General features: G+C 36.8%; 4 protein-coding genes and 1 long non-coding RNA gene across 7 annotated transcripts; 3 read left to right on the plus strand and 2 right to left on the minus strand.

The window, feature by feature from the left end:
• Positions 1,108-6,057, minus strand: LOC109726980 (sucrose synthase 7-like). Its single transcript, XM_020256811.1, has 17 exons — positions 5,891-6,057; positions 5,453-5,585; positions 5,196-5,350; positions 4,908-5,100; positions 4,681-4,799; positions 4,377-4,593; positions 4,125-4,220; positions 3,853-4,026; positions 3,478-3,594; positions 3,224-3,390; positions 2,914-3,138; positions 2,498-2,819; positions 2,155-2,399; positions 1,825-1,963; positions 1,637-1,737; positions 1,531-1,554; positions 1,108-1,429 (listed from the first exon to the last, which is right to left on the minus strand). Exons 1-17 carry the CDS (start codon positions 5,989-5,991, stop codon positions 1,366-1,368), a joined length of 2,592 nt encoding a protein of 863 aa, XP_020112400.1. The 5' UTR covers positions 5,992-6,057; the 3' UTR covers positions 1,108-1,365.
• On the plus strand, positions 4,493-5,332 carry LOC109726983. The gene is made up of 3 exons (XR_002220665.1): positions 4,493-4,526; positions 4,719-5,123; positions 5,231-5,332. It is a non-coding gene; the product is annotated as an uncharacterized LOC109726983 (long non-coding RNA).
• Positions 10,828-13,348, plus strand: LOC109726926 (tropomyosin-like). The gene is made up of 5 exons (XM_020256747.1): positions 10,828-11,207; positions 11,313-11,525; positions 12,383-12,466; positions 12,550-12,675; positions 13,068-13,348. The coding sequence occupies exons 1-5, from the start codon at positions 11,016-11,018 to the stop codon at positions 13,200-13,202; spliced, it is 750 nt and encodes a 249-aa protein (XP_020112336.1). The 5' UTR covers positions 10,828-11,015; the 3' UTR covers positions 13,203-13,348.
• Positions 13,944-17,427, minus strand: LOC109726925 (probable adenylate kinase 6, chloroplastic). Its single transcript, XM_020256746.1, has 4 exons — positions 17,038-17,427; positions 15,864-16,004; positions 14,802-15,077; positions 13,944-14,386 (listed from the first exon to the last, which is right to left on the minus strand). Exons 1-4 carry the CDS (start codon positions 17,335-17,337, stop codon positions 14,243-14,245), a joined length of 861 nt encoding a protein of 286 aa, XP_020112335.1. The 5' UTR covers positions 17,338-17,427; the 3' UTR covers positions 13,944-14,242.
• LOC109727357 (beta-catenin-like protein 1) lies at positions 21,057-26,183 on the plus strand. Of its 3 annotated transcripts, XM_020257455.1 has the most exons (9): positions 21,064-22,299; positions 23,516-23,600; positions 23,702-23,798; positions 23,897-23,960; positions 24,057-24,113; positions 24,210-24,247; positions 24,320-24,401; positions 25,338-25,473; positions 25,702-26,183. In XM_020257455.1, the coding sequence occupies exons 1-8, from the start codon at positions 21,250-21,252 to the stop codon at positions 25,425-25,427; spliced, it is 1,563 nt and encodes a 520-aa protein (XP_020113044.1). In that variant the 5' UTR covers positions 21,064-21,249; the 3' UTR covers positions 25,428-25,473; positions 25,702-26,183. The 3 variants fall into 3 exon arrangements, 2 of the variants coding, with proteins under 2 accessions (XP_020113044.1, XP_020113043.1); XR_002220754.1 differs by lacking the exon at positions 25,702-26,183 and having other exon boundaries at positions 21,057-22,299; positions 23,897-23,980; positions 25,338-25,597; XM_020257454.1 differs by lacking the exon at positions 25,702-26,183 and having other exon boundaries at positions 25,338-25,597.

Here is a 27,258-nt window from a genome sequence, read left to right on the forward strand (position 1 = left end):
AACAGATGAATAGGAATGTTATTTTATAACAGATTGTCGTTCATTTTTATTTGAAATATTTTTAACAAATTGATCATAACTGTTCGTGGGATTAGATTTATAAATGGATATAAATGCTATTTTTTGACAGATTAATCATAACCGTTTGTTTGTTTTTATTTGAGATATTTGTGACACAGCGGCCCCCTTTTTTCCTTTCTTTTTTTTATTATTTTTTTTGTTATTATTATAAGATGTTTTTGTTCGGCTTATAGCAGGATTCGAAGTCGATATTTATTTATTTATTTATTTATTTTTGCATGGAGTATCTATCTGAAACGAGATGCATCAGGATTGTTGGGTGATTGGCTGATCCAACGGCCCTTAATTATTAGCAGTTCTCTTCTTATTCGATACGGTGCAAAAATAAAAACTCTCAAACTGGTAACAATGAATTATTTATCATTAAACTTGATAAAATCATTAATTCATTTAATAGAAGTAACTTAAGTAATAATCATTAAAAGTTAAAAGAGAAGTGAATATAAAAAATAAAGATTAAAGAAAGTAGTTTTTTTTTTTTTTTTTAACTTAATAGCTTGAGCTTTTACAGGGGAAAAAGTATTTGTTTCTATGTTAGGAATGTGAAGTAAAGTAACACCTAATTATTCTATATCCCATTAGCCCTTTAATGGACTTCAAAACATTAGTGGGAACAAAAAGTCAACTCCTAATTCATAGCTTGTTATTTCTTTTTTGTGTTATCCTAGATTGCTTCTTCCTAGTGATGGTTACAATAATGCATGATTGCATATAGGTGGCAAAAGATAAGTGTAAAAATACTAAAATAGCAATGCACTTTTATTGTATTAGATTCTTTTTACCTGAGTGCTTGCCTTTTCTAGTAGCTACATTAGTGTATAGCACTTTTCCTACACTTATCCACAATAAGAAATGACTACTTTTTTTAGGTAGTAGAAATTAACCATTTTGACTAACATAAGTGCTTCTCCTTTTATCTTTAGATAATTTTTCTTTTGCTTAGTTACTAAATGTACTCATTTCATGTAGAATTATATTATTTCCTTTCGAAATATGTTAAATGAGTATGATTCGATACACAAATAATAATATTCGAACACGAAACTTCTTGTAGATAGCATTGTGGTGCATGACACAATAATGTAAACAAATATTGCTGCAGCTTTATTTTTTTACATTGCAGCAACATTACAATCACAAACAACATGTACATGACACTGGTAAAGAAAAAAAAAATGAAAAGAAAGAGAAAAGATCATCTCAACTATTATAAATCAGCCAATAATCAATCTTGATGCAATAATCTCGGCTCATGAATCAGATCCAATCTCTTTTTTCTCTCCTTCAAGATTCACCAACTGCTGCTTCGGGGATTGGCAGCTTTGGCGTGAGAAAGTCCGTCAACACCCTGTAGATCATTTTACAGTTGTAAAAGATTTTTTTCGTATATATATATATGCCCGTCAAAATGCGCATATTTTCTTCTTTTGTATTTTTTGGTCTCCTTACCTCTGCAGTCGCGACTGCGTGCGTCTGCAGCAGTGAAACAGTGAACTTCAGTTAGTTACGTCCCCTTGGTTTCTTCAGTATATTGCGAAAGAGTGGGCACACTTGCCTTTGCTTTGGCGGTACTTTTGGAGTGATACTTATCGTGCCGTTCTGGCTCACGGTTGGTGCCTGTGGTATTTGATCGCTCACCGTAGGCACTGTTTTCGCCTGAAAAAGTGTTACAGTTTAGTCACGGTGTTGATTAATTATATGTCAGCATTACTTAATGGATGGTAAATTGCTCGAAAACCCCACCAATTTTCTGAACTGGAGGTTGTAGAACAGCTGGAGATAGCGCTGCTTCGCGAACTTCTCCTCCTTGTTCAGCTGCCTCCAGAAGCCGTAAATTGATCCCATATTTAGCACTCTTGTGGCATAGATCTTCCATGTATAGCTGCGACCGTAAATAAATAGCTCGTCAGGAAACTTTTAGTCCTTCAAGTTCAACCCCAGCTTCAATTATGTCGTCAGAATTTCAGAATTTCAAATTGTGCTGTTGTTTGATTCGGATATAAATTGCTTGGATCGAGGGACTTAACCCAAAATGAAATGATAGAAGTGGATTCATCGGTCTCAATCTTTTACCATTCATAGATACGTTGCAGCCCGGCAGTGGAAATCTTGTTCCAGTAACTTGGATCATCCCTGCACTTAGTAAAGAAATCGGCAATCTTATTGCTCGTCTCATCCCCGTTGTACGGATCGATGTGGAAACCGGAGACCCCGTCCACGATTATCTCAGCTGGCCCTCCTTTGTTTGTTGCAAATGTCGGGAGGCCGCAATTCATCGCTTCAATCACGGTTAGCCCGAATGCTTCATACAATGCAGGCTACGACGAAAATTACACAATTTAGTCCCTTTCAGTAGGTTATTTGATAAACAATGAAATACTAAAGACTTAGTGTTAGAAAAAATTGAACTCCTAACCTGAACAAATGCTCCCTTAGTGTCAGCGATACATCGGTACAGCTCGCCGTTCCGAGCCCGATCAGTTTGCGCGGCTATCCAGCGAATCTGACCCGCTAGTTGGTACGTTTCGATCAACGAGTGCATCTTTTTTATTTCCATGATCTCCTCCCTGTCCTTCGATTTTTCCGGGTCCAAAAGGCCGGCCACCACCACAAGGTTCGCTAGGTCCCTTAGCCGCTTGTTCTTCCCGTACCATTCTACCAATCCGGAGATGTTCTTCACAACGTCGAGCCGCGCCATCGAGAAGATGATCGGCTTATTCTTATCTTCTAGGTACCCTCTGCATGAAATGCAGATTTCGATATCTTTCAGGAGGGGTTTCTACATTTAAATCCTAAAGAGATGTGCAAATGAAGGATAGTTTGAGGCCCTACATGTGTTCGTCATTGTCAACTTTGCTGTATAAGAGCTCCTCGATGGCGGGGTGGAATTGCGTGAGGCGCTTCTGCTTCTGTGTGAAGGGGAAGTAGACCGTTTGATCGGCTCCTGGAGAAGCTATGTTGAACTTTGGGTCGAAAACGTTGATGCCCGTCGCGTAGCGGCATAGGCCTGGCATTGTGAATGCATAGTGGCTCTCATATTGACCAACCTTATCCTTACTGCAAGTTTCGAGATATCAAATTAGTACCTAAGAATATGGTGGCTTTCCTAAGAAGCACATAAAAATTTGTTACTAGTATTGACCTTCCGGCGATTTCTTGGTATGTGCTCGTGATAATGAAATCGCTGGTATTCATCGCGATCATATCGGCTGTGAATTGGCACGAGAAATGGTACTTGTGATCCAATTCCTTCCAATGAACATCAGAATCTCCGTACTTGGTCTTTTCGAGAGCGTGCGCGATTGTTCCCTTGTTGTTTAGATTGTTTTAGAACACAATTAGATTGCGTTTATAGCAGAATAAAACAATTTACTGGCGTATAAAAATTTGAACTACCTGAGTGATTCCTAGTTTCGATGAGATTAGAGACGCGACCAAATTTCCGTCGGTGTAATTTCCGATGATCAAATCCGGTTTCCCCTCCAAGTAATCAATAATTTTAGCAGCAGCTTCCTGTAATTCATCAGAAATCATTTACTCAGAACAACAACACATATATACCCCTAAAACTATTTGTTTCTGCATATCCACTTTACAATCTTAGTTTCCTGCATATAAATATCTGTGTTGTGTCGAAAATGGTCCCTCTTTGAAAATCCTTATATGATAAAATACTAAAGATACTTCTGCGATTTTACAGAGGTATGCATATTCAGAAAGGTGATTTTCGCAGAAAAGTCGCATAAAATTCAAACTGAGTCACACACATACCTCCGCATATCTCTCGAGATAGGGGTAGATATCAAATCGCGAGACCCACTGGTTGAGAATTCTGTTCTCCGTCCGAAACGGCACGCGGAGGATGTGCGAGTGCTTCGTGTCGTGCACCGGCTCGAGCTCTTGGTCGCATTTCGTCCCCTTGGCTTCCGGTATCAGCCTTGTTAACTGTATCAACAACAAAGCATTAAGATGTTATTCTCTCCATTTATTCAAAACTTTAGTTTCATATTGTTTCAGTAAAATATCGAGGACGAAAACTTTACCACAAGAATCTGGGGAGTTATATTCAGGCCCTGTTGTTTGATTCTGAGGAGCAATTCCTCTTCAAAGGCTTTTACTTGGTCTAGAATGTAAACAACCTGTTCAGAGGGAAAAAGAAAAATCAAATTGCTTCAAATGTACCCCTGCAGAATTATCTATTTATACATAAAATTCATGTAAAGTTTGAATTATCAAGCATGCCTCTTAAAATTATAAATATATGGTTCTTGCAATTTTTGTTGGATTTTTAGTACCTGGCCGCCAGTGTCGGGCAATCCGAGCACGTCTTCTTGCCCAAAGTAGCCGTGCACGGAGAATACGACAATATTGAAAATGTTAGGGACTCTACTGAAAAATTTCTCCATATTTGCAGGGTCTGGTGCCTGAAGCACTTCTGATAAGCAGTTCAGTGTCTCCTTAACTGTTTCTGCATTATCCCCCCATCCTTTCTCCAAACCCCACTCCTGAAACCTGCCACCAAAAATATATATAAAAAAAAAATTCAGTACAGTTTTCATTTTAGTTGCTAATTTTGATGTCTTTTTTGTTGATCAAAACCTTTGTTCGAATCGCTGGAACGGTGTGTTCTTCGGAAGCCCGCTGACGAACACTTCTGACAGAAGCAGCACAGTTTGGAGCTTGTTTACGGTGTCGATGGCATTATTTATCATCAGTTTCTGAGAATGAATTCACAAGAAGAAAAAAAAAAAAAAAGAGAGAGGAGTTTTTAGTTGTAAGATTCTCCTGAACAAATTGGATATGATAAGTTAATCCAAATCAGTTACTTCTCCGCGGTGATTGAGCGCGAGTAAGTAGTCCAGAAGCGGTTTCATGCTCTCGGACTTGTCGCCCAGTTTCGAAGATAAGAATCTCGACACGAACTGCATTCCATTCCCTACGGATGAAGGCAGTGCTAGGAGAGGGGTTGATAGATTGAAAGCCCCGAAGTCGATTTCCAACGCATTCTCGTCCTTCGCCCTGCGATTTTCACATGTTCACAAGTATGAATTTTCGACCTTTTTTTACAGATCAAACCGCAAAGGTAAAATCATTTTATCACCATAACTTCATACCATTTCTCATCAAACAAAGTTTCTTTGTACTTTAGGTACTCTGATGGCGTGATTCCCTCGACCGAGAGATCATTGGAATGCACCTTAACATACTCCCAGATTCCGGGCTGAGGCCTCACTGCAAAGGCTACATATGGAGGAAGGACTACTGCTTCCTGTCACATTATAACAGAGTGTTTAAGTTTAAATTTAAACTCATACAACTTTTTTTTGTTTGATGAAAAATAGGTGATATGAGGAGTTTTGAGTTCTAAAACCTGTGTGGAGCTAATGATGTAGCCAAGAAAACCTTCCATGAGCTTCGCTTTCTCGAGTTCGTTGTCCACCGATTTGTCGAGCTCGTCCATCAGATGTTGGTTCTTCATATACCTCTTACCCTTCGAGACATACCTGAAGTTCGATAACAAAGATGGGAATGTGAAGCAATGGATTTTCTCGAAAAGCTTAGGCTATCAGAGAACGTCAGAAAGTTAAATGAGAGAATCATAGTATGAACTAAAAAAACTATTCATTTTTCACTCATGTCACATGTCTCATTCGTTGATGTCATACGAAACAATCGTTTTTTCCAATGACTCTTTAATGAGGATGTCCTACGTAGGACGCGCGCTATATTACATATAATATTTTCTTTTTTTTGTTTTTTTTTTCTTTTAATGCATGTTCAGTTTTGCGATTGTAACAAAACACAACACCTGGAGAAGATCTTCTTCATCTGATACCGGCTCTGCCGCAGCGCTTCGGGCATGCTGTCTGCAATGCTATCCGATCTGCTGAAGCTAAGCGCGGCGGCCATGGTCGGAATAAACTGAACTAATTTGATCTGGAAATGCAGCAATGCAAAAGGAAAAAGGGAAACTATATGTGACTTGGGTTTATTGCACCACAGGAGAGGTAGGTATTTATAGGACAAGGATATGGTCATGTTAGTTGGAATAAGTGTGGGGATAAGAGTTGGAATAAGTGGTTTGGTGGGGAAAGGTAATGTTGTGAGAGGAGAAAGCACATTGCTTTGAGGAAGTTATGCCAACACTGGATATTGTAAGGCAAGAAAGGCATTCTCCTGCCTAAGACAGGATTCCTTTTTGGGTTTTCAAATCTATAATATGTATTACAAATTTTTCTTTTTTTTTAATCATTTCTGTCGGATCGCTGGTGCTAATTAGCCATTAATTTCAAATACTCGAACAGTTAGAAATACACAACTAATTCACTTAAGGCGTATAAACACAACACCTATGAATTTTGATTGTGATTCGGCTCAACTAACCTTACACCGTTTCGAACATGACTTGGCCCAACCTAACCTTCCGCCATTTCGAACATGACTCGGCCCAACCTGACCTCCCGCCACAGGACAAGATGCTGGTTCTTTTAAGCCAACAATTTATTCTAGTGATGTGAAAAAGATTAAAATTTTGTTCGTGAAAAATTTCCACTCAGAAAACATAGTTTTTCACTATTTCTATTTCTCAGATAAAAAATTTAAAAAAAAATTAAAATCTTGACAAAAATGAAATTTAAGAAAATTAACATTCCTCAAAACCATATAGATAGAATATATTTTTCCACTTAGAAAAATATTTTTTGGGATATTTTGCGGAAACCAAACAACCCCCCATATGTTATCATGCTCTCCTGTTAGTTGACCATTTAAATTTGATCAAAAATATTAGTATTCCTTTTTTAAAAAAAAGAAAGACGAATTAAGAGGGAAAAAAAAGACTTAACATTAACAATTTATTAGATAAGATTGATGAGGGAGATGAAGTTAAAAAAATAAAAATAAACTTCAAATACCACCCCTGTGGTTTCGCACTTTCTTATTTTAATACCCTGTGGTTTAAAGTATATCAAATTAGTGTCATGTGGTTTCATTTTTATCTTTTTGTCAGCTTTTTCGTTTATATTTCGTTAAATTATATATAAAAAAATTTCAGATACCTTACCTAGGTTTATCGAATATTTACTTTAGTACCCTTTAGTTTTAACTTTGTCACTGATTTAATAAAAAAAATTAGTGAAATCGATAATAAAAAGATAAAAATAAAATCACATAACACTAAATTGATATACTTTAAACCACAGGATACTAAAGTGAGAAATTGTAAAACTGCAGGGTCAGTATTTAAAGTTTTTCGAAAAAAAAAAAAAAAAAACCTACACTGTAGAGAATATATGTGCAAACTTTTTTAAGTACGGATGAGTCTATATATATAATAATATAAACTTTGAAGTGATGAATACGTAATTCTAAACCTATGCAAAGAACATATATAATATATTATTTCTTCAATAACTCTTTTTAGCCTATGATTCTGCTTTTGTTCTCTTTTAAGCTTCTCCGAGAAGCATTTCTCAGCTTTTTCCTTACTCTTTTTTTTGCTGTAGCTACTCCATAGCTTTTCTTTCTCACTTGCTGGGTTAATTTCCTTAACACTTGTAACCACAAAAAGGAAAAAGAAGCACTCAACATCAAAGTCAACTAAGATGATCCAAACCCAACCTTCAAATTCTAGTTTTAACTCATAAACTTTGATTTGGTTCCGCGTTTCCAATCCAATGCACTTTATTTATCTAAAATCCGTCGAAATAAAACAGTCGAACACGGTACGAAATTACTAAACGAAGTCCAAATCACGTCGATATGTATGAATCTGTTTAACTCGAAAATAACATAATGAAAGTTTTGGAATCTCTTCGTTGCTTATCATAGTTGAATTTGGATCTTTATGTGGATCACACAAGTTAGCCCTTTCCTAAATGGATCTATCAATTGAACTATCCTTCTTTTTTTTTTTGCTTTTTTTTTTAAAAAAAAAAAGTTAATTGAGCTATCATAGATGGATGAGTAATGTTACGTGGGGTAAAAAAAAAAAAAAAATGAAAAATGAAGGGAGGACCCCTCATTTTTTTTCACTTTTGATTAAAACCCACTAACTTTTGATGTTTTTTAGTTTGAGTTTTGATACTTCGTTTAGTCAAAGGTTTTCATTCAATAAGTTATTAATAGTCAACTAATCTTGTTTTATTCGCTTAATATAAATTAAATTTATTAAATTTGGTAAAATCACCAATAAATTTCATAAATTTCTCAATTTAAAAGGCCTATAGTTGAGGGGGTCTCCATACTTTTTTACCTATTATATGTTGAGTGGTCCCAAAGAATTAGAATGATTAGATTCTAAGTTACATACACTTTTACATCCAATGTTCTTTTAAAATAATGGCTTTATATTTAGCCTTTTTCAAAAGGTTTGAGTTTGATTTCCCATAGTTCTATTGGTAGTTATATATGTAGTTTATAGCATCTGGGAATGTGGAGAAAAAGTGCACAATTTTTTATAGTTTAAACTTTATTGTTGATTGGGTTTTTTCCAAAAGTTTTTTTGTCCCCAATAATTGAGCTTATTTGGCACTATTGAAGCTTCATATTTGATAATTGAATATTCCCAGTGAATACCGACCGTCCTTCGAGCAAGTGACAAAGAGTTTGGTGGTTGGTACCCAAAGTTTCAAGTTCGAACAAAATATTCTCAGTGAATGAAATCCAACCATTCCAAACCCCTACTTGGGTTCATATACAGTGTCTTTTGTTTCTTCATTTTTCCTTTTTTTCTCATACTAATTTGTTACCGGTCATCTACTAAATGAATGAAACGAATAATGTACTACTTTTTTCTCAAAAAAATAAAAAAAATTGTTACCTGGTCACAAGCCCCAGATTTAACTTAAATTTAGAAATTTGTATAGCTAGCTTTAGAATAATATATAATAGAAACTTTGGGAGGTGAGACTCAGAGGGTTCGGATTGTTTGGTTAAATATAATTATAAAGCCAGTATAATTCGAGATGCATGTGATTAAAAATGTAATAGTTATAATTATGTATGTTTTATTTGGTTTGATGTAGCAGAAAACGTGCTGTACTTTGTTTGTTTGTTTGCGATTAACAATTGCATTTATAAAATTTTATCATTTATATATATGTGAGAGTGAGATAACCCTCTATAGTAGAATTTTTTTTCCTTATGTAAGATTACTAGGGAGATAAATTTATCTTTGTCTATTGTTATTCTCTCCGACTCTACAATTGAAACTGTAACTAACAAGGAGGCTCAAATGCATTTGTGGAAACTACGCCCACAATTTCAACTGCTATATTTGAGCCTCCTAGCGTACAGTCCCAACTGTAGCAATTGCATTCAAATGCATGAACCAAATAGCGAGTTTAGATCTGCATACAGTTATAACTGCAGTTCAGTTATAATTACGTGCAACCAAATAACCCTCACAGAAGTTTTCGGGTAAGAGGCATAGCCACTTAATTAGGGGCACATTTACCATAGCACTGTGGACCTGCATTCTAGTTTAAATGAGTTAAGATTATGTTTTGGAGCTCATTACCATCTACTTTAGGCTCGATTACTTCATATATTAAAAATTACATTAATTATTTTTTCCCTACTTTGTCATTAGTTTAAATAGATTGAAAATTTGAAATACTTTTTGAAAATTCAGTTATAAAAATGTATAAAAGTAAATCGACAGATAAAGTTAGTTATAATTAGTACCGTAAAATTATATAAATCAAATAACATTATTCAATAAACTATCTATCTTGGTAGTATTAGCAAAATAAAAATTTCTTTCATCTAATTTTTTTAATCTATATATTAAAGATTTACGATAAAGATATGACATATCTACTCGTTGTAGTAACGTTTTACAATCTAATTTGCCGATTATTTTAAATTTTTAAATTTATTTGAAATAGTAAAATAATATGTAGAATAACTGACGTAATTTTTAACACAGAAAAAATAAATGAGACATGATCTAATGTGCAAGAAAAGTTATAAGATTATGATGCCAAAAACCTAAGACATCATATTCAATTGACACTTAAATGACCATGCATAATGTGGTAAATATACACGAGAAAAAAGGGGCAATTGCTTATATATCTTTGAAAAGTTTTCGATCTTTTTATTTATCTTTTTAGAAGGTTAATATTAAAAATATCCTTTTAAATTTTTAAAGTTTTTCAAATATTTCCCCATAATTAAATTCTATTAGTGAACTGTTAGGAATAACTGTTAGCTTTGTAAAATTATCATTTTATCCTTTCAAATATACTTTTCTATCGTCAACAATATTTTTTTATTTGCCCTTAAGTTAGGATTAAAATAAGTATTTTGACTATTTATCTTTTCAAATATATCCTTCTATCATTACTAACTTTAATTATTTACACTTAAGTTAAAGGCAAAATAGATATTTTTACTATTTTTTAACTATGGTAAAAATTTAACTCAGTTTTAACTCGAGATGACTTAACGAACACTAACAGTAAAAATATTTTTAAATAACGAAGAAATATACGAGGGATATATTTAAGAAATAAAATAAAAAAAATATTTCAGAGGTTTTGAAAAGTATATTGGCAATTATCCTTAAAAAAAAACTTTAAATATCCACATTTTTTTATTAATTATTTATCTCATATAATTACGCCACGTCAGCATTCTCTTTTTAATTTTTTTATTCCCCAATTCAAAACCAACCCTCTCCTAACGGCTACTCCGCCTCTCGATTTGAAACAAACCAAAAAACTATCTAAAAAAAAAAAAAAAAAAATTCTTCGCTCTTCCCCCTTCCTCCTCTCTCTAGGGTTTCCTCTCCATCGATACCTCATCGCTCGATCCGTTCTCGGAATTGAGGAGAAGGTTTCGGATCGATTCTCTCCATTTCTAGGGTTTCCAAGATCTCGCCTTGGGTGACTGGGGCGCGCAGTTTTTTAGGGCTTCCATTGCCGACCATGGATCTACCCCCGGAGACCGACGAGTTCATCAGGGAATCGATTGAGAGCTCCCTCGGCCTCCAAATCTCCGCCAAGAACATGCAGATGAAGCTCCTCGCCTCCGAGGACGCGCGCCACCGCCTCCAAGATCAGATCTTCGTCCTCGAGGAGCGGCTCCGCGAATCCGAGCGGCGGCTGGAGCAATTTAGGGTTTGGGCCGTTTCCTAGGGTTTTAAATCTCTTATTTGTTTGCCTCTTTTGGGGGCGGGGTTCGGGGGGGGTTTGGACTTAGGGTTTTCATGTGTTGTCGAACAGGCGGAGGCGAGCATGAACGCACAGGCGCTGAGGCGGTCCATCGAGGAGAAGGAGATGATCGCGTCCGGGTACAATGAGTCGATCAACAACTGCGCAAAGTTGGAGAGAGAGTGCTCGCTCTACGAACGCGACCTCGAGAGGGTGATGGAGTCGTACGATGAATTGGCCAAGGAGAACGATGAGCTTCGAGCGAGGCTACAAGACAACTCTGCAGTAAGCGCCGCAGCTCCCAATTTTCTCAATAAAGTGAGAATGTTTTATGCTTCCCTGTTCCTCATGAGCATTCGAGGAGATCAAAATTTGGTAATGGTATCAAATTTTAGGGTTATTTTTGTTCTTCCTGTGTTGGATAGCTAATAAATTTGGTTGTTGCTTTAGAAGAAGATCTTGTGCTTCTACAATAATTATGTGAGTTTTCAATGTAATTGCTGGTATATAATTGTGCTTCTGGAATTGAGGAAAGGAAAAATGGAACAGCTTTTTAGTTCATCCTCTACTTAGAACTGTAACTTTGGTATTGTATAAATTACTCAAATAGATTTGCTACGAAGTTATAAGTAACTTCGCTTTAATACGACTTTAGTTTCGTAGTTAGACTATTTCTTGGATTAATCATCTTACTCAACTTCTTTTTCGCATTTGAGTTTAGTAAATAGCTAGGTAATGTGGCCTAGCACAATGTGCAACCATCAGTTCTCAAATTTTGTGCTTCATTAGGACGAGTCAGAAAGCTGTGAGGATAATGATAAGTTCTGTTTATTACTCAGTTTATGGCTTTTTTTTTTTTGTAGCTCTGCGTGATTTTAATGCCTCAACTTTGTAGAAATTTGCTTTTACTTAAATGAAAATGAGCTGAATTTCTATGAACTCAGTAGAGTTTGCAGTTTAGTTATCATCAGTTGGTGCGTTAAAGTACATTTGTGTGGAATCTATAGTATCACTTCTTTATATAATGTTCTTCGAACATTCAATGTTTGTGCCAACAATTTGTTCCGAGTTATATCTTCATTCTGTAGCTTGAACATTGTTGTATTTGATTCCTGATGATATGTTTGAAAATTACGGTACAGCTGACATCATTAGCTGCTGAAGTCGAATCTCTGCAAAGGGAGAAGGAACAAGTGCGGATTAATCTCAATAGAGCGGAAGCAGAGGTAAAACAATCAAAACACACATTTCCTTCTTTCTCTCTCCTGGGTCCTAATGGCCATGATCTTATAGTTATATGTTTCTCAAGGTCAAGGTACTGTTCGACGAAAACAAGATTTTGGATGAAGAGAACAAGAGGCTGCTGGGGCTATTGAAAAGAGAGAGGCATCTCATGGGATCCGAGGGCAAGCGCTCCGCCAGCGCTTCAGCTAAAGTAAAACAATTACTGAATTCCATTCATATTTAAGCTTTAATTAGCTGTAATTTATGAACTGCGATTTCTGTTTCCTGTTATTCGTACCAAACTATTCTTTTGATAGAAGTTCAAATAGAGGAAATAAACCGATCACATTTATTTACAATTTGACCCTAAACCTGTTAGGATTTTTGCGGAAAAAAAATCACAAACAACTTTTCTATAAGATGGAGCCAAAAGTTTTAAACTAGAACTTGTAATTTGGAGCTATGCACGCAATAACTCCTACCTCTTGAACTAAAGAAGCTGTGTTCAGAAGCCAGGGCGAACACGCAGTTAAATTGAAATAACTTCATCTTTGCATAGTGAAATTGATTATTTTTATGTGCTTATTCTGTCACCTTATGCAGGGAAAGCGCAAATCGAGTGTGAAGGACAGCAGCCCGACTGGTCGGGCACTTGATTTCGGTTCTGCTGACTCTTCACGACAGCCATTGTCGCCTCTACACCAGAACACGCCTGATTCGCGAATGCACAAGAAGTAGAACAATGTTCGCTCCTTGGTCAAATGCTGCTGACTCAGCCAACTGATTTCACTCTTTGGCTAATTTTACTTGGTTTTTGTTGTGGACTGTTATTTCATTGTGTTTTCAAGTGATTGATGTTCCATTCTGGCACATCTGGTTGCACATTTTGCGGTGTCACAGTAACTTAGAGAAGTGTTGTTGTTTTTGGCAAAATATAGGCTAAATTACACTTTCCGTAAACTATGAGGTGCATGACATTTTGGCCCTTAAACTTTAAATTGTTGTAATTTTTGGCTTCAACCTTTTACATTATTGCAGTTAAGTTCGACGGTCCAATTTAGTTGACTAAATATTGATATGTCGTTAATATGAAAATGATGTGGCAGTGCTGTGACTGATTACGTGATAATTGATAAAATATTATATTACTGCCACATCAGTGATACATCAATATTTAGTTAACTAAATTGGATCGGAGAATTTGATTGCAATAACTTAGAAAATTCGAATCAGGAATAGTCATGCACCCTATAGTTTGAGGACCAAAAATATAATTTAGCCCGAAATATACGTTTCTTTGGTACGGCGGACCTTCTCAAAGTGCGCTTCCGGAAAAGCAAAAATGTCCATGAGATCAACCAGTGTGTCTGAACCCTAGAATCACATTACAGTGTGACCAGGAATTGATGATGTAGAAAGAAGGAACACTCTTTTTCAGTTTTGCTATTGCTAACCCCCCTACTCGATTCTGACTGAAAGTGCAGCAAAAACACAATTATTCTAAAGCATTTCGCATTTGAGTTTTGACAGACGGCCAAAAAAAAAAGAAAAAACAAAAGCCCTCGAACAATTTTCTGACAACATTACTACTGTACACAACATCATTACACATTTTGATGCAAATCTGTATTCTTACACCTAATATGAATCATATCAGTTCGTTATGAGTGACGAACATTGTTTCGAATGGATCGGTTAGTTTGAGGTACTTGTAATGAATTGTGGTTTAATAATCACCAACAGTATGCACTATACACATTTGAAGAGTTGTAAGAGATCTATAAAGCAGCTGATTGCCTGTTAGCGGGGTCTTCGAGATTCAGTGCTTCCAATAACTTTCGCCAAGACTCGGGGATTCCCCCCGGTAAGTCGAACTCCAAGAGCTTCCCTCGGCTGCGATAGAACTCCTCAACTGGCTGTGTCTGTCGAAGTAAATAATTCTTCTTTAAATACTACAAGGCAAGATTTTAATTTGAAAATTGTAAAATGCTAACTTTGAATCATCCGAATAATAGCACACATCTACCGCTAAATGTTTGTCATGTGCTAAACCTACCACTGCATCCAAACCACTGATGATATGAGGATTTGCAATATTTAGTATATCATCCGAAGTTTCTAAAGTAGATGCAAATACTAATTTAGTTTATACAAGAGCGAAATATCTATGCAAGTTTAGGTGCCAATCAAGAAATTGTTTTCGATCCTACAAAGATATGGAGAAATCCATTCTCTCATATCTCAATAGTGAAATAGAGCAAAATCTACTTAACCAAGAACTTGCTTTGGTTGCTAACTATTTAAAAAGGGATAGATACATAGAGAAAGTGGGCATACCACATCGAAATATATACGTAACCTTGTCTTCACCACCTTTTCATCAGCATCATCTTCACGTATTACGAGCTTTGACAAGCATTGTTCCGGAGGTAGAATCTGGGGCATGTAAATATGCGGCCTCCCATCCCCGCCTTTAATGTCTACAGATGACACATTAAAGTTCCCTCCACATTCGCGGCAAATCCTTCTCCCAAGGCACTTCATAAGCAGTGCTTCTTCTCTGAGCTTAAGGTTTATCACTAGGTCAATATCAGCCACTCCCTCTAGTATCTCCTACCAATTAATAAGACCAAAAATAACTTGAGTTTCTTAGAAAGTAAATTTGAAAAATCAGATGACTACTGCTAATTAACTAAAATTCAATGGAATCAATCACATCAAGATCAATTAACAAACAAGAACAACATCAACAAAAACGACATTAAAGTTTAAGCTAAATGATCAGACTTAGCTAGTTAGTTGCTTCACAAGGGGATTGGAAGTCTTGGCCTCAAGTTATACCATTGAAACAACTAGTTTATTCTGTTTAAAAATTCTTTGATTCATTGTGGGTTTATCATAGCAGATAACAAGTGGGAGGCTGCTCATGTGCATTGTTACTAAAGTATTTCACCAGTCAGCCCTTTCTCATTGTGAAAGTACTGTTTTTTTAAAAAAAATTTGACAAACTTCTATATTAGGGAGTGCTTTCTCGAGTTACCAGGATTTTGACCAGAGGGACCCTCCTTGAAACACGTAATAAAGGTAAGGGATCTAATTGCAAAAGTTTAAAGGCTGGTTATGGAAGTGAAAACTTGGGAAAATGTTCGGACGAATGGTGCAATTAACCCAAAAAAACAATGTCTTAGATGTATAACTAAATACAGGTGCCCAGATGACAGCAAACTAGAAGGTCAGATGAAGAAACTGCAGAGCAAACTAGAAGCTAGTAAGTGTTGCTTAGCCAATTAGAGGACCTACTACGGAATAACACCCAAAAATAAATGAAGAATAATAAACAGAAAGCAAAAAGATAATACTGCCATCTATACTTTTAACCAATGTGAACAGCTTGCTAACCGCTTGTCTAATCGTTCGTGGAAAGCCATCAAGAATGAACCCCGATTCACCTTTAGCTTCTCCATTTTTTAGATGCTCGGACAACAAATTTACGATAATCTCATCCGGTACCAGTTTACCTTGATTCACAATTCCAGCCAACTAAAGATGAGACAAGAAACTAGTTAACATCAACATAAAGCAACATCTTTTGATAACACGCAAAGCACGCACTCTTAGACAATGCGGTGAAAGCATAGAAAACCCCCCAAATAGTCCTGAATCGGATAGTATAAGGACTACATTTCAGTACAGAAGAACTAGCAACTCAGTAATCGTGGGCTTAAGTATTTATGGTTAGTTGTTTAGGCTCAACAGTTGCTAACAATTTCGCCTCTCTAGACAAACTTTTTTTAAAAAATCTAATAGAATTCTTAATCAAAAGTTAAAGGGAATGCCAATCTAAAAACAAAGAAACAAAAAAATTGAATTTGCATACAGTTGTGGGGGGTTCCCCATACATTCTTACCCTAGATTTTTTTTTTTTCATTTTAACCCTTTAAAAATTTACAATTGGTGAAATAACCTTGTAAAAAATGTATTTGTTCAAATAACTCTATTTTATCCAACTCACTGTCAGGGTATAAAAATAATTGAAAGACGGTCAATCATTTACCGCCTTTAATAGATTTTAGAAGACAGTGAATGATTCACCATCCTTTTCTTTTCTATTAGAGGCGGTAAATGATTTATCGTATTTCTCTTAAAGTACAAAATGATGAATGATTTACCGTTTCTTTCTATTTTCATATATAATCTTAACAACCACATAAATATTTCAACAAATAACATATAATCCTAACAACTTAAAATATTCTAACAACCTATCCATATAAGTTTAATCATAAATAAAAATTTAATAATCCTCATACAATCTTAAAAACCTCTATAAAGGCGGTAAATGATTCACGTGTTTGTTAAGTTAGTTGGCCAAATAAACTTTTGAAAGAATTATTAGGCAAATTAAAAATTTTAATAGGGTTACTGTAAAAAAAAAGTCCTCTTACCCTTCCTAATCTATGCTTAACAATGAAGCGTCCTTTAAATTAATCAAGCACGCAACTTCTCCGAAACCTAATTACAAAGTGGAGACGACGATCCAAGTGTTTTTGGATCAAGAGATGTCGCTAATTACCTCCTTGGCGAGCGGGGCGGGGGAGGCGAGCTCGTCGCGGACGAGATCCCCCATGGCGACGTGGGGCACGCCGAGGAGCTGAGAGAGGCGGCTCGCGTAGGTCCCCTTCCCCACCCCGGGGCACCCCAGGAACACCCACCGCACGCCCCGTCTCGCCGGAACCCCAATCTCCGCCGCTCCCTCGCGGCCGAGGCTCGCCGGAGAGCGATCCCACGCTTCCGACGCCGCCGCCGACGACGAGATCCGTCGCCTCGCCGCCGATCCGCCCACGGATCGCCCCGATCGGATCAGCGCCGCCATGGACAAGGCGAGTCTAGTGGCCTCGGAGGGGAGAGAAGGAGAGGGAGGGGAGGGTTTGAAAAGAGAGAGAGAGAGAGAGAGAGAGAGAGAGAGAGAGGGGAAGTGAGAAGCAACAAAGGTGACGTGGACAGTACGTTCTAATTTAAAAATCTTTACTATAAACCCCCTCACTTATTTTCCGGATCTCAAACTTGTACTACTACTGTATAAAATTTTGGGGAAACTTCAAATTCTCCCTTGTGGTTTCGTATTTTCTCACTTTAGTATCCTGTGATTTAAAGTGTATCAAGTTAGTACCATATTGTTTCGCACTTTCTCACTATAGTACCCTGCGATTTCAAGTGTATCAAGTTAGTACCCTGTGGTTTCGCACTTTCTCACTTTAATACCCTGTGGTTTAATATTTCGTTAAATTATATACCTCGAAATGAATAATAAAAAGAGAAAATTGAAACCACAAAGTACTAACTTGATACAAAAATGAACCACAGGGTACTAACTTAATACACTTCAAACCACAGGGTACTAAAGTGAGAAAGTGCGAAACCACATGGTACTAACTTGATACACTTTAAACCACATGGTACTAAAGTGAGAAAGTGCAAAACCACAGTGGGGGTATTTAAAGTTTTTCCTAAAATTTTTAAACAATATTAATTTTACACTTCAGGTGTGTCTTAAATATACTTTTTAACTTAAAATCATAAAAAATAATATTTATGAACAAAAATTTTTGGTGAAAGAAATTTTATGTTTGGTAATATTTGATTCGGAGAAAAAAATAATTTTTCATTAATATTTATTTGGTTGAAAAAATATATTTTTATAGTTATTTAATTTGATAAAAGAAATAAATGAAAAAAAATTTATATAATTTTAATTTTCGTTTTTCATCCAAAAATAGCAAAAAATAAAAATTTTAATTTTTCTTCAAATCTATAATTACGTTGAATCAAATAAAATAATATTTTGATTAGTTTTATACGAAACTAAACGTGCCCTTAGATGATACAGACACTAAAATCTAATTCATTGTGCATAATAAATAAGTACTAGTGAAATACCCGCGCGAAGCTGCGGATCTAAAATATTTTTACAATAAATTTTATTTTTTTTCATATTTTTATATAGTTTTATAAGTCTAATTATTAATTAAATAAAAATTATATAAAAATAATTTAATAGTTAAATCTATTTAAATAAAAGTCATTAAAATTGGTATATGCGCAAATAAATTTATACATCACTTTATTTTATAAAGATTTCTATGAGAAGGATTTGAGATAAATCTATCAAAATAATTTTTAAAAAATCAATAGATAGAAGGGAAATAAATTTGTAGAAGAAATTGCTTAATAAAATTAATTATATATATGTACACATATACACTATATTTTTAAAATTTTTCACTTGAAATTTAAATTATGTATTTTTTTATACAACGATATTTTACATGATTTAAATTAAATCTATCATGTTAAGTTTTATTATGCGATTTATTACGCGTATTATTAATAAATTAATTAATTAATTTCATAGAGTTTAGAGATTTAAAATTTTAAATTTTGAAGAAATTTAAGTTATGTATTTTTTTATACAACAATATTTTACGTAATTTAAATTAAATCTATTATGTTAAATTTTATTATGCGATTTATTACGTGTATTATTAATAAAATTAAATTAATTAATTTCATAGAGTTTAGAGGTTTAAAATTTTAAATTTTGAAGTTATAAAATTGGAAATAAATATTATAAGTTAAAATTAAAATTTAGAATTTAAAATATAAAATATAAAATTTAAAACTTTAAAATTTGAAAGTATCAAAATTTTAAATTTTGATACCAAAATTTAAAATTATATATATATAGAGAGAGAGAGAGAGAGGAGAGAGAGAGAGAATAAAGGAGGGTTTGAGGGGAGGGGAGGGGGACACGTGTCACCCTATGGGCCCCCCAAACCCTCCTTTAATATAGTAGAATAGATTTTCAGATCTGCACTTTCCATCAAAACTCGAAAAAAAACCTTTCAAAAGTATTTGAATCCTCATTAATAATTATATAGATATAAATATAGATACGAGTAAAAGTGGAATTCAGGCAAAGCGGCAAAACTGGAAAATTGCTCCAGTGTTGAGTCGGGACCCTCCCTACTACTTACCTTGGGTTTCCACTTTCTCCTAAACCTCCAACAAAGGAGGTTTGGAGAGGGATCATTCAGAAAATCCAGAATAGAATTGACGGATGGCAAGCTAAACTCTTATCTAGAGGGGGTAGACTTATCCTAACTAACGTTGTTCTTACGAATCTACCACTTTACTTCTTGTCAGTGTTCAAAGCACCTAAATGGGTGATCAAACGCATTGAAGCCTTACGCAGAGACTTTTTCTGGAGTGGCGAAAGTAACTCTTCAAGGAAGGGTTGTTTGGTGGCATGGAGGAACGTCTATGCGAGCAAAATAGAAGGTGGGCTGGGTATATTGGATGTAGCAATCATGAATCAGGCACTACTGGTCAAATAGTGATGGAGATTTTATACAGCACCTCACCTTCAGTGGACCAAGATTATTCGAGCTCTATACAACAATAGAAGGCGACCCTTGAGGGAGGGAAAATTCTTCCGACCACACTCATATTGGTGGAAGGGAGTTATTTTTACTAAAGACATTTTCAAATGGGAAATCCATTATAAGTTGGGAGATGGGAGCTCTATTGACTTTTGGTCGGACCGATGGTGTAGGGAAACGACCTTACATTTGTCTTTTCTGGAGATCCACGCAATGACGGATCGCAAGCTACTATTGGTCAAGAATTGCTTTGTAAGTGATGATTGGAATTGGAATAGAATTTTGGGTGAAGCGACGCGGCGAACATTAATACTGGACCGGGCTCCAACCTATTGGCACTAAGGGAAAGGGTTGGCAACTATAGAGTAGTGCAAAGACCTGACATGATTGGGTGGAGATGGTGTAATAACGGAGTATTCTCTGTCAAATCGGTATACAGAGCGTTGAGTGACGGGGGTACGAGGGATGGACATGCGTCCAAGATCTGGAGGCTCCAAATCCCCCTCAAGGTTAAAGTGTTCTGTTGGCTGGTTCTTAAGAGGAGGCCTCTTACAGCTGATAACCTTCTGAAGAAAGGCTGGACCGGAGATTCTGGCTGTGTACTCTGCAGGGTATATGAGGAGACAGTAGACCACCTGTTCTCTTAATGCGTTGTTACTAAATTCTGTATGGTGATGATTCGAGAGAGGGTTCAGGCTGGGGAGATGGGAGAAGACGTACATTACGTCTGGAATAGGTGGTTGGTCAAGAAAGGGATGCATAATAAGCAAAATAGCTTACCTGAATTGGTCGCTTGCTTGTGGACCATTTGGAAGGCTAGGAATGATTTGATCTTTCGAAACGTCCATTTCGACCCTGTTTTGATTGTATAACGGATTAAGCAGCTTCTGAAGTCCTGGTAACCCCTCTTACGACAGGTCCTTTAGTGTTTTTTTTTTTAATTTTTTTATTATTTTTTTATTATTTTTTATTATAACTGTTGTACCGTTCTTCGAGGCCTGAGTTGCCTCATTCCTGTAGCCTAGTTCATACATTCAATGAAAGAAGCAGGGAGCTTGCTAACTTTCCTCAAAAAAATTTTTTTTTTTTTTCGCTCTTTAAATTTCGGATTGCGAGCACAGTGGCTTTGTGAGCTTTTAGAGTGAGTGAAAAACCGGAACCAGTCGAATCGCGGTAGATCGCAGGACCAAACTCGAACCTGATTTATTAGCTCGCATATGCTCATACACTCATCTCGAACACTTTAACCCCTCTCCACCTCGTCCTCTCTCTTTGTCTCTCTCTCTCTCTCTGAAGTTTTAGGGTTAGGGTTAGGGTTAGGGATTCGCATATTGATCTCCGTCGCCATGGAGGATCACCACAAGCGGAAGCGCGATGGGTCGCCGGCGGAGAACGGCGGGGGGGCCGTGGACCTGTCGCTGCTGGAGGCGGTGGAGCGGTCCCAGAACGGCGGCGCGGAGGCGCTGGACGCGCGCGCGGTGAAGAAGCTGGTGCTGTCGTTCGAGCGGCGGCTGCGCGACAACCTGGAGGCGCGGATGAAGCACCCGGAGGAGCCGGAGCGCTTCGCCGACTCGGAGGTGGAGCTCCACGGCGAGATCGAGCGGCTCCGCGTGCTCGCCGGGGCGCCGGAGCTCTACCCGGAGCTCGTCGCCCTCAACGCCGTCCCCTCCCTCGTCGGCCTCCTCGGCCACGACAACGCCGACATCGCCGTCGACGTCGTCTCCCTCCTCACCGACCTCACCGACGCCGACGTCCTCGGCGACCACGACGACCCCGCGCGCGCCCTCGTCGCCGCGCTCGTCGACAACAACGCCCTCGAGCTCCTCGTCCAGAACCTCGCCCGCCTCTCCGAGGCCGACCCCGACGAGGCCGCCGCCATCTACAACACCCTCGCCAATGTCGAGAACATGATCGAGGTCAACCCCGCCGTCGCCGACCTCGTCTGCGAGCGCACCAAGCTCCTGCGCTGGCTCCTCGGCCGGATCAAGGTCCGCGAATTCGACGCCAACAAGCAGTACGCATCCGAGATCCTCGCCATCCTGCTGCAGAACAGCGCCGCCAACCAGAAGAGGCTAGGCCAGATGAACGGCGTCGACGGCATCCTGCAGGCCGTCGCCATGTACAAGTCCAGGGATCCGAAGAGCTCCGACGAGGAGGAGATGCTGGAGAACCTGTTCGATTGCTTGTGCTGCCTCCTCATGCCCGCGGAGAACAAGGAGAGGTTCTTGAAGTCGGAGGGCGTCGAGCTCATGATTATCATCATGAAGCAGAAGAAATCAGCGTACGGGTCGGCCATCAGGGCGCTCGATTTTGCGATGACCAAGTATCCCCCGGCGTGCGAGCGGTTCGTCGACGTGCTGGGGCTGAAGACCGCGTTCGCCGCATTCATGGGTAAGGCAAGTCTTCTCAGTCTCCGACCTTCTGAATCTTTTCATATTTTGGCGAAAAATTTGGGTTTTGACAATGGATGCAGAATTACAGAGGAGGGATGAGTGAAGGAGAACAGAAGTATGAAGGAGTGTGATTAGTGCTTTTTGTCCGCGGGGTAGCTTTTCGCATTTGTATTTTCGGGGCGAACTCAAAATCCTGAACATTTTAGTTATGTAGACTCGTGAGCAATATAATGCGTCATCTCAACATTGCTAGCCATATTTGGGTACCCTTAGTCCGCATTGAAATTAACAGAGGCATGCACATTATTCGTTGAAAGTTGTATCGTTGTAGATTCCGCTGAATATTGTCAATTGCTATAATTTCACGTGGTGGGCAGCATTGCTTTTTAGATGACTTTTTGTTCTTGAATGCTTGTTCTTAGTCAAAAGGGTGTGTAGAGAGTTGTTGTAGTGTGTTTTAAAGAAGAAAGAAGTGCCTTCTCGCTAAGAAGCCATTATTAAGGACTTGCGGTGGAAGCTGGACTTGTGCGAGGGTGCTAGACGGTGTGTTTGGGGGATGAGAAGAATGAGTTTCTTTCAATGTGAAGAGGTGTTACAAAGTTCATTTTTTAGTTTTTACTTTGTTTGCATTGTCTGTAGCTAAATAAGTTACACGTATTCAAGTCGAGGTTTCTTAGTTTATGTTATTTAGTGATGACATGTTTTGAATTAATGGATCTCAGATTAGATTGAATGCTAAGGCAGTGTTTGGTTCCACGTAAAAGTGGGTGGAAAAAAAATTTTCAGAGGAAAATTAATTTGTTGCGTGTTTGGTTCGAGGTAAACAACTTTACCATGAAAACTAATTTTACATATACGGGGGAAAACCTTTTGCTTTCGTTTTCCGCACGAGAGCCGCGGAAAACGAAAAGGGCAGAGCCAAAAACCTAAAGATTGTAGAGCAGATAGTTGTAAAAACATTTAATCAGTACTTTTATTTGCAGATCCATAGTCCTTTTATTGGACTTTCGTCCTCTCAAAATGTTTTGGTTGCTAGCGAAACTTTTGATTTTTCTCATTTAGCTCCTTTTCATAGTCTTTTGTGCCTAATTTGTGTGTATCCTGAGTCAAAAGTATAATTCTGTTTTTAAAAAATAATTACTTTGTTACTTTTCTAAAATTGTCTCATTGTTCTGATTCCTTCAATTTTCTTTGTTCTTTTGTAATTGTCAATGTCCAGATTCCAGTTAGCAAAAAGAATAAGAAAGAGAGTTACCAGGAAGAGCTAGAAGAGCGTATTATCTCACTTATTGCATCATTATTTGGTAAGAAGGCAAGTAAATTCCAGATCTTCATTTTTATCATTTTTAATCTTACTGCAGACTGTTGCATCATTGATGGTATGGTTTTTGGCATTGTTTCTTAGGTGGCATTGTAAGAGGTTCAAGAAGGGATAGATTGTTGAGCAAATTTGTGGAAAACGAATGTGAAAAAATAGATCGTCTGATGGAACTTTACATGAGGTAATGGAATGGCAATTTTTGAGATTCGATATTGAATTGTCATGTATTTCTGGACGTTGTTGTAATTGAGATCCTTCACACCGTTCTTCAATTTGCAGGTATTCAGACAGAGTAAAAGCTGAGACTGAAAGGCTTGATCAGCTCGAGCTTGACGATTTAGAGGTTATAATCCAATTATGTCTGTAAGTTTTATGACAAGTATAAATTATTCTCAACCTTGGGAAGTGCTAAAAAATCTTGCCCTTTTATTTTCGTTAGATGGATGATGATGAGCGTTATAACCGAAAACTCGAAGCTGGGCTCTATACTCTCCAAGTAAGTAAACTTTTGTGACAGTTGTGTCCATCTCCATCCGTAGGGTCTGATATTTTTCAAATGCTTTACTGAAGTGTTTCCCTTGGTGATTTACAGTTAATTGCTGTTATTTTGGGCCACCTCTGGTCTTCTGAGTAAGTCGAATTCGAACTATTAGTTCAAGGAATTGCTCATCAGTCCTGACTTAAACCTACCATGATTTGCAGGCACCCGCGGATGAGAGCAAGAATAGAATTACTTCTTAAACAGCATAAATTGACAAAGGAGGATGTAAAAGATATACTTCAGGTATACATTGTCAATATTTCCTTTTAACTGGTAGCTTCCTATGTTCCTATATTGGTACCTTAATGCCTTATAGAATATCGAGGACATCGATCTTGTAGAAACCAAATTTTGCCATTAGAGGAAGTCATTTCTGAGTAGATATATGTAACTATGTTGTCTCAATAGTAACATGAAGGGCTTTACAGCTCCCTCACCGTCTAGATTCATATGAGAAAAATTATCTTTCCAAGTTGAACAAACAATAGCAATCATTAGCTTTCTACCTGGTCAAATAGTTGGACCAGTTGATTTGTGTTGATTCATGGCTAGGTTCGACAACTATACTGTGATGAAACAGATGAACTATCTTGGTGAAAATTAATGCCTTCGCTAAATCTTTAAATTTTGCCTGAAAAAATCAGCCTAATCAGCAGATTTTATCCTCTTATCTGTGTTCAGTGGCAGAACTTCGTATTTGTGCATCTGTATGAAATAGACCTTTATCATTGTAATCTTTATGTGCTGTGGTGCATGTAGTATTTTTCTTAATCCGTTTCTGTTTTCTTTGAAATCAATATATGGAGTCTAGATCTGTTTTCTTTGAAATCAATATATGGAGTCTAGATGACAAGTAGGGTTTTAGATTAGCTAGTAATTGAACGCAAACAATTTAAGAGCCCTCTCAGGTGAGCTGATTTTTTTTTTAAGATCCAACCTATATCTCTTCGGTATATCAGATGAGAGTATCAGTAGTAAAATTCATTCTTTTGGAGTTCAACTATCAGTATTACGAGATTGCCACCTTGTTTGCACTATTATTTGGACAATCTTCGTGCTAAATTCAAAGAAACCAGGTGTTTTTCTTTTGCCCCATCATCTCCATGCTCTTTAATTTGTATCGGCAAGAATTTTGTACATTACTCGTACCGGCTTGGTATCTTTTCCCTTGTGATGCAGGAGTATCATGACAACATTGGGGATTTGGATGGTCCAGAAGAGAAGGAGCGAGCACAAGCGCGGATCCAAAAATTCATAGCCGCATTTTGATATCTCTGTAACAACTGTATGACACCCTTTGAGCGGGCGAGCTTCGGTGAGTGTTTATGCTAGCGACACTTGGTAATGTTGCATTTTGCCCTTGTAACCATCGGAATTAAAAGTTTGTGTCATGCACCATCTACTCTACATTTAATCTTTAGTGTTCACTTGTTGAATCAGTGTCATATGTTGCAGAATGTTTGTCGTGGGACTGATGTATAAAATTAGTGATTGGTCCCGCTGTCTAGTCATTCTCGCTTAATGAAATTAACTACCTTTTCAGCTACGGAGAAAATGATCTCCGTTGTGTTTATATATGCATATAAACGTTGGTGAGGAAGACAATATCAGATGTGAAGCTAGAAAAGTTGCAATCTGCAGATAAAGTTTGCTGCACCGTGCAAATAATAATAGCAACGTCTTATGCGTCGCCTTTTTGTGAAATTAGAGGTGCAAAGGTATGTTTTTCTCAATAGAAACTAACCTCTGCTGGGTATATCATTTTTTTTTTCCAGTTTTTGCTACAGTTGAAAGCTGTTCTAGAAATTAATGCAAAAATATGTTAGTGCTGTGCTGCTGTGCTGTACTCACCGTCAGGACACGGTACAAATTTTATTTATGTTTCAATGCTGGATGACACTTTTGGTTCTCAAGCTATAGGGCCTGTGATATTTCAAGTACTTAAATTTTAACTCGTTGTACTTCTATACTCAAATTTTGTAAATTATTGCAATTTAAGTCCTACCGTGGTAATTTAGCGGACTATCTATTAGTGTTGCTAACGTAAATGTGATATGGTAGTTATGTGAGTAATGACGCGATAATATTAAAATATTATATTATTTTTATATCAGCGGTATGTTAATATTTAAAGGAGTAAATTAGATAGTTTGCGAACCAAAAGTGTGATTTAGTCTATTTACACTCATAAAGGTCACAAAGGGTAGGGATTAAAAAAAGAAAAAGAGTAATGTGTCGTTCAACATGACCGCCATTATTTAGGGACTTTGTTTGATAACTTGGGCGTTGTTCAACATGACCGCCATTATTTATTATATTTATTTATAGGAACAATTGCTTGTATATTTTTGATACGTTTTCGACTTTTTGATTTATCCTTCTTAGAAGGTTAATATTGAAAATATTTGTTTTACGTTCCAATCTACTTCAATTATTATCCTTGAAAATACCTTTTATTACGTTAGCAATAATTATTATCTGAATGAAATTATTATTTTGTGCTTTCAAATATATCCTTCAAACATTACTGACTTTTTTTTATTTGCTGATAAGTTAGGAGTACAAAAAGTATTTTAATTTTTGGTCTTTTCAAATATATTTTTTTATCATCACTAATTTTTTTTTTTTGTCCTTAAGTTAAAGGCAAAAATGATATTTTGATTTTTTTTTAATTCTAGTAGATATTTAACTCATATGTAATTCAAATTAGAGTGATAACTGTAAGGATATTTTAAAATAATGGAGGAATATATGAATACCTCAGGAAGGAAAAAAAAAATTGTAGAGATAAATGAGTTATTTTTTAAGTTTTCAGAGGTATATAGATAATAATCTCTTATTTATAACATTAGGACTCGAATTCCTAGAAATTTCTATTTGAGGAACATTATTTTTATCTTACCGAGCATACAAAACATAAGAAATACCGTGAGGAAATAAATAGTGGGAGGTAATTGATTGAGAGCCTATATCATCAAAGACGACTTCATATTTTGAAGGTCATAATTTCTTGTTTGGTCTCAAAATTTAAGAGTAGAGATGAGATAAAATTTTTTAAAAAAACCTTTTTTTTCAAACTTAAATAATTTTAAACTAGCAC

This window comes from Ananas comosus, linkage group 22 (genome assembly GCF_001540865.1).
Source record: "Ananas comosus cultivar F153 linkage group 22, ASM154086v1, whole genome shotgun sequence".
In the NCBI taxonomy this organism is placed as follows: Eukaryota; Viridiplantae; Streptophyta; class Magnoliopsida; order Poales; family Bromeliaceae; genus Ananas; species Ananas comosus.